The 13,652-nt window shown below is 41.0% G+C and overlaps 1 protein-coding gene across 2 annotated transcripts in view; it reads right to left on the bottom strand.

Annotated features, from left to right (window-relative positions):
• The window catches only part of LOC103466413 (tyrosine-protein kinase CSK-like), a 28,780-nt gene that overhangs the window by 7,427 nt on the left and 7,701 nt on the right, over positions 1-13,652 (bottom strand). For both annotated transcript variants that reach the window (XM_008411952.3, XM_017305104.2), the window contains exons 2-5: positions 10,751-10,827; positions 8,864-8,977; positions 8,668-8,780; positions 2,410-2,629 (exon numbers count right to left, since the gene is read on the bottom strand). In XM_008411952.3, coding sequence (XP_008410174.2) covers positions 2,410-2,629; positions 8,668-8,780; positions 8,864-8,977; positions 10,751-10,765 — 462 coding nt within the window. In that variant the 5' untranslated portion in view covers positions 10,766-10,827. The remainder of the gene's footprint in view (positions 1-2,409; positions 2,630-8,667; positions 8,781-8,863; positions 8,978-10,750; positions 10,828-13,652) is intronic.

Below are 13,652 nucleotides of genomic sequence, written 5' to 3'. Positions count from 1 at the left end.
TTCTGGTGCAAATATCTCCATACACTTTAAATAAGACCAAGCTAACTAACTTCCAAGTACATTTTTCAGCAATATAAAGGAGCTTTAGTTTTAAATAGAAAATTCCTTAATATTGATGAAAAGTCCAGCCGCTCCCCTCAGGGAGCATCCGGAGCAAAACAACAGGATGAGAAACGGCTTCTTCATTCAGCCGTCAGACTCCTGAACTCAAGCTGCACCCAACAGCTTCATCTCATAAATTATCTACAAACACACCTGTCCATATGTCACATTAATTACTTTATTACTTTATTTATTCATTTATTTCTGTGTAATAAATTTCTCAATCTGGGACCTGAGTCCTAATTTCGTACCACAAACAAGCGAAGGAGGTATGACAATAAAAAATCCTTGAATGCAGATTATTTCAGTTATAACAGGGAAAATGTTTTGCTATGAGGAAAATAATCTGCTAGTCGAACCAGAACTTTTTCATCCATATTTAGGAATTATTGATTTAAAACAAGCTCCTAAATGTCGCTGAAAAATTACTTGCAAGTTAATTTAGTTTTACTTCAGTTGTAATGGAAAATACCTGGTAAGATTTTGCGTTTTCAAAGTGTAGATCATTTTGTTTCTCTTAATATGTTGCTGTACAGATGAATACAAATAAAAAGGTCGTGTTTTTGCTCTAAATAAAAAGCTGAGCGTTCGACGGCTGAGTGCCTCATTTGCATCAGCCCTAACAAACTCTCATCCACAGACGGCTAATGAGTCAGAAGCAGGAAGAGAGACGGAGAACATGCCATGCAGAAACTACAACACAAGACTAATCAGGACAGACTTATCCTGACAGATGCTCATCTCTTCGACGTGTGATACAACATCGGCTAAGTGTTGCACTGAAGTTTATTTCAAAGTGTTTTAACTATTTTTAACTATGAAATAAATTCTTGGAGCAAACAGACACCACCCTCTATGTACCTGCATTACATAGCAGACAATTTTTTATTTTTTTTTACACTTTTATGTTTACTACCAAAGTAAAAAAGTTGTAAAAACAGATCAACTCAGAAAGCTCCTCAACCTTTACAACCTTTATTTTGTCTTTCTCCAGACACTTACATTTTCCTTAAGCCAGAAAACTACTGAAATATTTGAATTTTTACTTCGTATCTATAAAAAACCTTCAGTTTGTTTTGCAAAAAATTCAATATTTTGACCAGAACATGATTTATTCGGGTTAATGTTTTTAGGGGTGCAGTTTTTTGGGATCAGCATCAGCTGAGGCTGGCCGTGTTTGGGATCAATGTCCGGTTTCCTGTCAGGAGTCTGTCAGCTGCCAGACAGACTCCAATGACTGCAAAAAAGCTTAGAGAATGGAAATCTAAGATAACTGTTTATTTGTTTTGCAGGTCTTTTTGGTTAAAGTTTCTGCCAGTTTTGCACATCTACCAGCGAAAGTTTCAGTTTTTAAGTTCATCAGCGAGATTTATAGTGAGATTAAAATACACACAGGTGGCTCTATTTACTAAATAACAGGCAGTTGTTTGCACTGGAATTTTATTTTAGAGTATCAGAGTACAAGGGTCTACACATAAATTCAAACCACATCTGCCCTAAAAAACATGTTTCTTTCTCTTTTTTTTCAAAAACTTCCCCTGCAACTGCAGCTACATACGTTGATTTATGTGGATTTATTGCAGAAAATTCCCCCAACAACACATGTCTGTGGTTATACCATGATAAGTTGTGGAAAAAGTTCAAGTAAAAATGTGCTTGTGTGTATATCTGTGAACATTTTTAGTGAAAATGACCTGGACATGCATGACTGAGGCTAAAACTGTCTGCTTGTGCTTTAAGAATGTATCTGTGACATAATCAGTACCGCGTTTAGTGTTTTTTCCTGGTGGTTTTATTGTTATCAATGCCTTTCTTGATCCCTGTGTTGTTTGGTTTTGCAGAAAATGTAAATAAAAAACTTAAGCGCACACTAACAGAGCTGCTGCAACAAGAAACCGGCGCTCTGGAGTTCACAGCTCTCTGTGCAGGGTGACCTACTGGCCTGCAGAGGACTCTCTAAGCAAATCTGAATGCTTCATTTACACAGAGAATATTCAGAAACTCTACTTTTACTCAGTAATCGTTTTTAAAAAAATCGCAGCTCAAAATAAGACCTTTACACAGGAAAAGCAGCCAGTTTGACAGAAAGAGCATCTTGCCTTTTTGAGGTTATAACTCTGAGCCTCAGCATAGTGTTCACTTCCTCTTTGACACTTCCTGTTCACCACATGTTCCAGGAACTACATGGTGTCTGTGAAGTTGTACAGTTATGTCTGCACATTCAATCCCCACCCACCTTCACTCCCAAACCATCTGTAAAAGTAATGCATATAACTTTATTTGTGGCATCTAAACTGGGAGTCTCACCTCAACCAGCTGCATGAGGTTCTCAAAGTAGGCTTCCTCGTCAATAGTGAGCTTTCCGTTTTTGTAGATGATGCGGTAGTGCTCCACCTTCCCGTCGCAGCTCACACACAGAGTGTAGTCGCCGGGGAAGTTGGTGCTCTCGCGCACCAAGAACAGGCCCGTCTCAGGTGGGTCAAGCAGCCGCTCGGCCTGGTCTCGAGTTATCTTCCCGTGGAACCATCTGGAAGAACCAGGGAGGAATTATCGCACTCAAGAAAAACAAAAACAGCCCACATCAATGTAGGTTCATTCACAAGAGAAAGAACAATACAAAACATCAGTGTTTGTTACAGTAGACTTTAGATGTAAACTTTGAAAGTTTAGCTTAATTCTATCTTGAATTTTATTTCAACGCCTTCCTTCTTTGTTTTCCTCGTGTCATGGACTCTTCTAATTTATATGTTTAGCGTTAATGTTCAACTTTGCATAGTATTTTACATGGGATCTCATATTTCTGCATGAAATATGTATAAAATGGCTCCATTGCTCTCTTTTTGCTCACAGACACAGTTGCTGCACGGCATCAGGAAAACATGCAGTTTTATAAATACAGCTAAATACAATTAACATATTTTCCTCAGTTTTCAACTGACTTTTTTCCACTGTTATTATTTCAATACTACTTTATATAAAAGTTAAGGTTTGGGTAACTGATTCTCTGTTACTTTATATCCATAAATTCCTCCAACCATCAAACATATTACTGATGTGCAGCGTGCAAACGCACTGCATTTGAAAAAACGTCCAGGAAATATTCCGTCCCAACAGTCCTTTGTGATGTTGATGTTGCACAGTGATTCTGCCTTGAGCATCGATATATGCTGTGCAGCTCCACTGTTTATTAAATGGAAGAATTTATGACAGGAAAAAAGAGAAAGTTGGCATTTCTCTGTCAGGGAAGCAGGAAGAACATTAGAATAGTCTAAATAACCCAGAATAAAAAGTCTAAACCAAACTGAGATTACAATAATAACTGCAGTTATGATGTTGCTGTTTCTGTGAAAAATGCTTGTGCTGATTAGCTAAAACATTCTTACGTTTTAAGGAACAGACAAACACACTGCTGTCCATAGTTAATGCTGCAAACATGGTAAATAAGCTGATCATGCTAAATGCTAATAATAGATGCTAAAGTGTGAACTAAACAATTATAGCAAATAATAACTGAAAAAAAGGGAAATTGTGTTTAATACAACTTCACCAATATAAATATTGGTTCTCGTTCACAACAGAAGATGATTAATTTATGTTTGCAATGAAATAATATAATAATGAAAAAAATCTGATATTTATTAAACAGCTGGTTTTTTTAAATTATCGTGTCAAAGAAAGTTACATTTTTTGTAACTATCAAGGTCTGTAATCTGCACATATTCTTATCTGTATAACTTTAAATAAATATAAACAAAAAAAGACAAAATTTGCGACTGAAAACATGTAATTTATAAACCTTCAGCTCCTTCACTGAGAATCACTGATATTTTCATGAAGTGATAAAACAAGAACAATTTATGACAGAAGATAAAATCAAACTAGAACAGCCAGCAGTTATCAACGGTTCCAAGCCCGACCCAACAGGCCCAACCCAGTGGAACCGACACGGCGGACCCGACCCAGTGGAACCGACACGGCGGACCCGACCCAGTGGAACCGACACGGCGGACCCGACCCAGTGGAACCGACACGGCGGACCCGACCCGGCGGACTCAACCCAACAGGCCCGACCCAGTGGAACCGACACGGCGGACCCGACCCAACAGGCCCGACCCAGTGGGCCCGACCCAGTGGAACCGACACGGCGGACCCGACCCAACAGGCCCAACCCAGTGGAACCGACACGGCGGACCCGACCCAACGGACCCGACCCGGCGGACTCAACCCAACAGGCCCGACCCAACAGGCCCGACCCGGTGGACCCGACCCAATAGACCCAACCCAACAGGCCCGACCCAACATACCCGACCCGGCGGACTCAACCCAACAGGCCCGACCCAACAGGCCCGACCCGGTGGACCCGACCCAATAGACCCAACCCAACAGGCCCGACCCAACATACCCGACCCGGCGGACCCGACCCAACAGGTCCGACCCAACAGACCCGACCCGGCGGACCCGACCCGGCGGACCCGACCCAACAGGCCCGACCCAACAGACCCGACCCGGCGGACCCGACCCAACAGATCCGACCCGGCGGACCCAACCCAACAGGCCAGACCCAACAGGCCCGACCCAATAAGCCCGACCCGGCAGACCTGAACCAACAGGCCCGACCCAACAGTCCCGACCCAATAGGCCCGACCCGTCACGGCGGACCCAACCCAACAGACCCGACCCAACATACCCGACCCGGCAGACCTGAACCAACAGACCCGACCCGGCAGGCCCAACCCAGTAGACCTGACCCGGCAGACCCGACTCAACAGGCCCGACCCAACAGACCCGACCCGGCAGACCTGAACCAACAGACCCGATCCGGCAGACCTGAACCAACAGACCCGACCCGGCGGGCCCGACCCGGCAGACCCGACCCAGCAGACCCGACCCAGCAGACCCGGCTCCTGTCCCCGTCGCCCCCTCTGCTCTCTGTCAGGTCCTTCAAAATCTCCCAACTGCGTCTTATAAAACTCAACATGTCATAAAAATCAAATTATTGCTCAAAGCCTCTGAAAGATCCTCCGCTCTGCTCCTGCTGTGCTTTTATTCCTGTTAGTCTCAGAAACGTTCCTCCTCCTCCAGTACCTGTGTGATCTCTCAGTGACCCTCAATGAACCTTTGATGCAAATAATTGAAATGATGTTTGCAACCGTCAGATGTATAGATTATGGTACTTTCCATATCCCTGTGACCAGTTATATTACAGAGGCAGTCAAATATTCAAATGTAGCTTTCTGAGGGCACAGCTACTGCATTTGCATGTGGCTCCATAGGAAATGTAAATATCACACACAGCTTGTTGGAAAGCTCGGGACCAAAGCAGAAATAGATTCCTCCTCCGGCTCAACCACTGACAAAGGTGTTTTCCTGCGGCTGTTTTTGTTTTAGAGGATAAGTATAAACTTTCTAAACATGTAAATAGCTTTATCTCATCTAGACTCTATAATAAGAACTTTTAACACCAAGGGTGACAGCAGCTTTCATGACTTCCTATTAGAGATGTGGTATCAAATCATTTTTTCATATCATTACTATTTGCGTGTTGGTGCACGTGCAGCTTTATCTCCATGAAAAGATTCAAGACAATTCTGCGATGAGGAGCCCTAAAAATAACCCTGTTATCCATGCAAAGATGCACACACACACGGAAACCCGTCACGTGGGCAAAACAGGGGAAGATTTTCGAGATTACTTCCGTCTAAAATAGAAGAGGAGACAACAGGAAACTGTGTCGAGTTCATGCAAAGCTGAGGTGGAGGCAGATACAAGAGCTCTGCAATTACAACACAGGCCGAACAAACTGAGGCCTCCATTCACACAACCACAGCAGCCCTGCTACGGCTAAACAGGCCACTGGCTTCTGCAACCGCGCAGCCATAGGAAGAGGCTTGTTGGGGCCATTTCAGTGAACACCAGGCTATGAGATGCTGTGGTTGCAAGAGGTTTGAGCAACAGAAGCCTTAACCTAATCCTGGTCATTGTAAAAGCTAAAGATTGGATTGCGGACAGGGAGCTGGTAAAAGTTAAAATTATGCTAACATGAACAAAATAAGTCACATTTGGCGTTTCTATTGTTAGTGAAAAAGACTCAAAGTGGATTAGTAACTTCCAAAATAGTGTTTTTACTCTACAAGGGCCTTCTGGGTCGCACCCTCAAACCAGATATGTGCTTCCAGCTATAAATGTAGCGTCTGCGAGTGTTAATGATAAACTGCTGGTACTTTGGGGAAAGGATAATTCCTCGTTGCAATATTTACATCCATCACGATGTTTCTTAAAGCGCAGCAGTTTGTCTCTCTTCGTTCATATTTTCTCTGTGCGTTGTTGACCGCAGTACAAGGCCGTGAAATGTGCTGATCTGAACTAAGTAACCCTCCGTGAGAGAGAGGCTTTCAGGTCGAAATAGATCGTGCAGTTCATGTATGATATGTGAAATTAACGTGTTGAGTTTTTTAGATTAATCATATCTGTTAACTTTGACAGCTCAGAGCTCTGCTTTTCCTCACCTGCCCAAAAGAGTCTGACCATTCAAACTGCTTCTGCTACAGGACTAAAAGAATTTTAATGTTGAGTTTTATTAAAGGAACAGACCAAAACTAAAAGAACAAATCACCGGCTAGCAGGAAGCCGGCAGCCAGACCTCTGAGGCGACCGCAGCTGTTGTTTGGTTGCATGAAATTCTCTAACCAAACGCTGATAATGTTAACTTTCACTTTTTTTATTGACAGTTTGCCAATGTCCACAGATTGCTTTAAATCTGTAACGGCAATTTCAAAATGTCATTCTGGTGTGTTGTCCCATGTTGATTTAGATCGGAACCGTATCATGTTCTGAGGTCATGAAAATATCATTTCATGATCTGAAAATATAATAAAATAATGAAAACATCTTCACAACAATGAGACCCTTTCAATTGTTGACCAGCTTTTTGCATGTTTTGATTTATCTTTGGATTACTGCAAAACATGTTGGTAAAATTAAAACATTACCTTCTGACAGGAGCTTCGAATATGATCTGAGTCTGACATTAATTAGAGTATTTGACTGCATATCAGTGTTTTAATGTTCTGTCCATCAGCTTGAAAACAAACTGCAGAAGGATTTGGAGCAGAAGGTCTGCAACTCAAAGTCAACTATTCTAGTGACCAACTGTGCAAATACTATTAACAATGCTGGTCAGAACTGGAGCAGAAATGACTACTGCTACAATTTATATTCTTTTAATTAGTCAAGTAGGAAATCATCACTGTGGCAAGTTATAGGTGGTGCTTTAAAATTTCTGAGTGGTGTTTCAGTTTGTTAAGTGTCCCCGTTATTGTTCTCATCGTCTGGATAAATCACAACCTGCTCTTTATTTAATCACTGATTCCTGCTTGGTTGGACTTTGTGCTATTCACAATCTGTGTTTCCATTAACAATAAATGGGTGCAAATTGGTGTTTTCATGTCTTTTCCATTGATTTATTTACATTAAATGAAAATAAATTCTGGGCTGCACAGTGGCGCAGTTGGCAGAGCTGTTGCCTTGCAGCAAGAAGGTTCTGGGTTCAATTCCCGGCCCCGGTCTTTCTGCATGGAGTTTGCATGTTCTCCCTGTGCATGGTGGGTTTTCTCCGGGTACTGCGGTTTCCTCCCACAGTCCAAAAACATGACTGTCAGGTTAAATGGCCTCTAAATTTCCCCTAGGTGTGAGTGTGTGTGTGTGTGCATGGTTGTGCGTCTCTGTGTTGCCCTGCGACAGACTGGCGACCTGTCCAGGGCCTCTCGCCTGAAACGTTCACTGGAGAGGCACCAGCACCTCCTGACACCACCAAGGGACAAAGATGTTAGAAAATGGATGGATGAAAATAAATACGCTACAAAACTTTATGCTAGAAGGAGCAGCTTTGTTGGCCGCAACAAATTAGACGTATTTTGCAAAACTGCAATGGAGACAGGAGAATGTTACTACTGTCAAAAGCAACAAGGAAGACAACAGGAAGTGGCAGGAGGATGATGGTTTGTTTTTGTTTTTATCGGATAGTTCATAGAAATGTATGAGTTATTTAAACATGTTCTGTAAAATCACAATTTCCCCAAAACACCGCACACGTAGCTGCTGCAGAGTATAAGGGGCTTTTTACTCCGACGCCTCAATAAAACCCTGACTTCTCTTCTGATTGGCTGATAGATGATGATCGATGGCTGAATTATGAATATATATTATGCAACTATTTACATCCGTCGCCACCAGGATTTTTCATGACGTATCACAACCTTATTTACATGTGATTTTAATTTAATTTCTCATTTAATGAAAACACAGCAATTGCGAAACTGTGTTTTTTCGACATTAGCAGAACAGCGACAAACACTTGAGCATATTTGACATTTAGGTGCAGATTTTGATAATCCAAGTCACTTTCGACTTCACTCTTGGTTCCTCTGATTTGTGTAATTTTCCTTTTGTGTCAAACATGGACATGATGAAAATAAACCCGGTGCGCTACAAGCCCCAACACAAAGTGAAAGTTGTAAAAATAATGACGTAAGCCCTTCCAGAACCCTGAGTAACCTGTTCACTTACGGCATTAGACTCAGCTTGCCTCCGGATTTCACTCCTTCTCTTTTCTGGACGTAGTTTGCTGGGATCGTTCCCTCTTGGCCCGCAGCGTTTTTAGCTTGGTACCAGTTTGGATCCTGGAAACACACAAATGTCAGCAGTGGAAAATGTCATCCGAAGGAGGAATGTTTTGCCCTGACAGGTGGGAGTGAAGTCTTACTTTTGTGACCATGATGATGGACAACACGTCTCCTTTGTTGAACGGCAGGTCCTGCTCTGATGTGCCTTTGAAGTTGTACCTCGCCACGCACTCTGTGCCCTGCGGCCACGGACTCTGAAACATCAGGCCGGAGACGGCGGGTCAGAAACTCAGGATGAATTCATAACCTGACATAATGGCTGTCATGATGGAGTCTTAATGTATGCTTATGACTGTTGTCGTTAAGAGTCATTCTGTCAATAATAACATTTATTTTTATAGCACATTTCAGCAACAAGACAGTTCAAAGTGCTTGACGTCATAAAAACACAAAATCAACAATTGAAGCATTATATTTTGCCATCGCTACACGGCAGATTGTTGATTAATGTTTAACTTATTATGTTTCAAAGCCAACTGTAACCAAGTGGGTTTTTTAGTGTACATTTAAAGGAACTCAGTGTTTCGGCTGTTTTGCAGTTTGCAGTCTGGAAGTTTGTTCCAGATTTGTGGTGCTTAGAAGCTGAATGCTGCTCCTCCATGTTTGGTTCTGGTTCTGAGGAAGCAGAGCAGAACCAGAAGACCTGAGAGGTTCTGGAAGGTTGCTATGACAACAGCAGACCTTTGATGTGTTGTGGTGCTGAGCCGTTCAGTGATTTATAAACTAACAGGATTTTAAAGTCCATTCTCTGAGCTACCGGGAACCAGCGGACTTTAGAACTGGGTGATGTTCTCTAACTTCCTGGTTTTAGTCAGAACTCCAGCAGCAGCATTTGGATCAGCTGCACTGTAAAACATTTTAGCCACATTTAGTTGTGTCCATTATCTTTTACTCTTTAAGTCAAATAAATTTATCCAGTTTTAGATTTTGAACCTAAATGTGAGTTTGTGAAAGATAAACTTACAGCAGCAGTAAGTTCTGTTAACTTTTTATTAATTTATTCAAACCTCCAAGAGTTGAATAAACTGAGTTTTTAGGTTTGCACTTAAAAAACTGAAAGAAGAGAAAGACAGGAGTGGGAGCTATTTCCCAGAATGCTTAGCAGCATGTTTCTGTCTCCTGAGGTGGAAGTGCGTCACGTTGATCTGACTCTGGTGTTTTATTAAATGTTCATTTTAATGCAATTCTCAGTTAGCAAAGCTTGAGGATAATGTCCTGATCACACTAAATGTTTCTGAGCTGAATTCATTGGAATGTTTAATAAAATTCATCATCAGATCAGAAATTTTGTTCATGCAGTTTGAAACAAGAATTTAAATTATTCTAAAATAAAATAAATATTTATTTTAACTTGATATTGTGAGTAAAATAATAGAGAAATGTGGCTCTTTAATGAGGTGAAGGCAGATGTTTAGTTAAAACTCACAATTAAAAGATTAATGAGGTTAAAAAACAATGTTTAGACAACTTGTCTCTTGTTGTTAAATCAACTTCATGAACTTTAATTTCTGAGTTAAAACCAAAACAATTTTCTTGTGACTTAAATTACATTTTCCAGGCAGCAGGTGGACTTTCATTTTCAACTTAAACCACCTGTAAATGTTTTACAGTGTGCATCTTTCTGATTGATGTTTTATTCAGATCTGTGAAGATGCCTGAATAAAAACAGTGTCATCAATGCGTCTAAAGATGAGTTTCTCTAATCGTGGAAATTTTCTTCAGGTGATGAAAGGCCAACTTTGTAATTGTCTTTATGTGTTAATAAATTAAAAATCGAATTAAAACTTGCATTAAATAAAAAAGTGTCATTATTTACCAGATGACACTAGATCACAGCAGTCATAAACATTCATGAACACTCCTTCGTGTTTATGGCAGCTGCTCTGTCAGCCTTATGCCCATAAAGTTTTCCAATAAGTTTTAATTTTGACAAATGCCAGTGTTTGAGGTCAAGGTTTCTAAATTACCTGGACCTCTGTCATGGTGAGGTTCTTGGATCCTCTCACAGGTGAGGTGTTCTCCCTGCTACCATCAGAGCTGGTACCTGCAGAGAAGAAGAGAAAAATGAGCAAAACAGGCTCTGCTTGAAAAACCTACAAACCACAAGCAAATTTCAGGAAGACATTGAATTTGTCCGTCATAGTTTTTTCTTTTTAGTCAGCTCAGAGACGCGAGACAATTCAAATCATCCACCCAGTTATCATTTGAATGCACTGTAAAGGCAGATCTGACAATGCTGGTAAAAATAACCTGCTCGTATGAAAAGCAGAACCAACAGGCCTTTTTTTTTACAATCACACTTTCACAACTAGTGCGCAAGTTTCCATGACGTAAGCCATGTAAATATAGAGCAGCTTCCATGATTCCAGAGAGACTACAAACACACAGAAATTGATTTTCAGGATTTTAAAAAATGGGAGAAAAGTCGATTTTTGATCGTGTTTAGCAATAAAACCCAGGCTCAAGTCTCCACCAGCGCTGGACTCCAGACGTGTGATGACCAGACGTTAGGGACTCCATTCCCTGCAGGCTCTGCGCTCCTATCATGCACACGCCACCAATCAGACCAGCGGCGTCGTAGTTAAATGTCATGCAAAATACGCCCCCCTCCCCTCTCTCAGAGCCCCACTTCCTCTCTTCCTCTTTCAGTTCCCACGAGGAGGTGAAGTAGCTCAACGATCCGTGCTAAAGGAAAATTCAGCTCCTAATAATCCGTCACTTTACATGAGGTCACATCCCTCAGCATGTCAGCTTCCTGCATGATATCCCAGAGTCACAGTCACAGGCTGCTTAGAAACCAGACAGAAAACATCACAAATTCCCCTCCTCACAGCCTGCACTCCCTTCGCTGAAACATGAATAATACTGAGAGTTTACTGGTTTTTACTGGTGCAAAACGTAATTCTCACGAGTCACAAAGACGGCTGTCTCTCACCATAGTTTCTCTGTAACGGATGTTGACCTCTTGATGCAAAACTGCAGCTGTCTTCTGAGGATCTGGATGCATTTCCTGCCCTCAACACCCCCTCCCTCCTCAATCTGACTCATCTATAAACCGCTACGGCATTCCAGTGACGCTAGCTGCTTTAATTATAACAGCATTTAAATTTTACACCATAACAATAATAAGAATTTTTCTGCCAATAATAGATGGTGTTTTTGGTAACACATTATTTGAAGGGGTGACATAACACCTGTCATGAAGATGGAGGAGTCTTCATGAATGTTTACGGCTGTTGTCATTAACATTTGGTTAAAAAAAAAAAAAACTTTTAATGCAATGCTTCCTTAAAACTTGCATTGAAAGTCCTTTAAAAGTTTAAACTTAATAATATACATAAACTCAGACAGTGTTTGAAAAATTCAACCACAGTGGGCGGAGCCATGAGACGTAGAGGGGCGTGGCCAATAGAGAGGGTAAACGCGGGAAACGCTGTTGCTAACTTACCAACTTGGTCGTTATATTTAGTGACATTTCAGACGCTTCTAGTGCCAAATCTAGGGACAAATCTAGAGACAAATCTGTTGACGTTTTTGTGCGTTATTGCTGACAACACGAGGGGGGCGGGAGAAAATTCAACTGCAATAACCACGTTCAACCCAAAGAGGGCAGCACTGAGACGGTTTTAGGCCAAATATCGCATTTTTAAATGTTACAATTTGTAAATAAACATGAAGATAACACCACGGAGGACCAATTTATACCGTTTTTCAGCAAAAGAAAAAGGTAATTTGGGGTTTTGTTACTCTTTAAGTAGCGCTACATACCACTCTTATTATGAAAGCAGAGATGAAAGTTTGCTAAGACGCTAACTGTAAGCGCTACCCTAGCGGCTAATTAACCAGAAAGTATTAGCGTCATATATTCTTGTGTTACCCTATAACGATCAGAGTACCGACAACAACAATCACCACTATCAAAATAGCAACATATTACTAAATGTAATACTGCAGGAATTCTTGAGAAATTCAATAATGTTCATTATTTTTTTCCTTTATTGCTGCACATCTGCTGTATTTTTACTCACAGTCATTTATCTTTAATCACAAAGTCACATAAAACTTTAATGACTAATTTAAAACGGATTATAATACTTTACTTAACTGGAAATGAATCATCTTCTTTGGTGCTTAAATCGCCCTGGAATGACTCCTGCAGCCAGTTGCACAATATAAACTAAAGTTAATTGAACACAGATGGCTGCAGCACACCGTCATGACCAGAAAGTGTAAAACCTTCAAGGTTCACATGTTCAACAGACAGCAGCAGCACGGTTTCAAACCTTCAGGTTGTTATCGCTGATGAGACGGAAATCACAAGATGATTATCTGGAGAGCTGCAGAATAATTAGTGTTTGGGCTTTCTGCTTCAGTACATTTAGTCTGAAACAGTTGGATAATGGAGGCTGCAGCCACATGCCAAGTTCAAACGCCAATGTGAGTCAGTTTTACACACTTTATAGTCTGCCATGTTTAAGGACCCTCTATAGCTCGACTGCGTTGTGTTTTATGACATACGAGTTTGAGAAGGTTCAAAAAGATCATTTTATACGCACTGGCAAGATATTCTGTCGAACTTCACATCATGATCATCAGCCGAAAAACCGAATCAGGGCTTGAAATCCTTGAAAAAGCTTGAATTTGTGCTTTAAAGGTTTGGAAAGTGCTTGATTTCTGTTCAAAGTCCTTGATATTGAAACTACACCGTTTTATCATAAAGTGCAATCTAACGCTTGACTATAAGCCTACATTTGGAAAACGCTATTTACAGCTGAAACCACATATTTATTATGCACCTTTTAAAAAGACATACACACGTTTGTTTTTTGTCAGTGCCTGAAGTTAGATCAGATTAAACGTCTTGTTTCT

This window comes from Poecilia reticulata, chromosome 6 (genome assembly GCF_904066995.2).
Source record: "Poecilia reticulata chromosome 6, P_reticulata-male-v2, whole genome shotgun sequence".
Classification (NCBI taxonomy): Eukaryota; Metazoa; Chordata; class Actinopteri; order Cyprinodontiformes; family Poeciliidae; genus Poecilia; species Poecilia reticulata.
The sequence above is the reverse complement of the archived record's forward strand: the minus strand, read 5'-3'. Positions and strand labels throughout refer to the sequence as shown.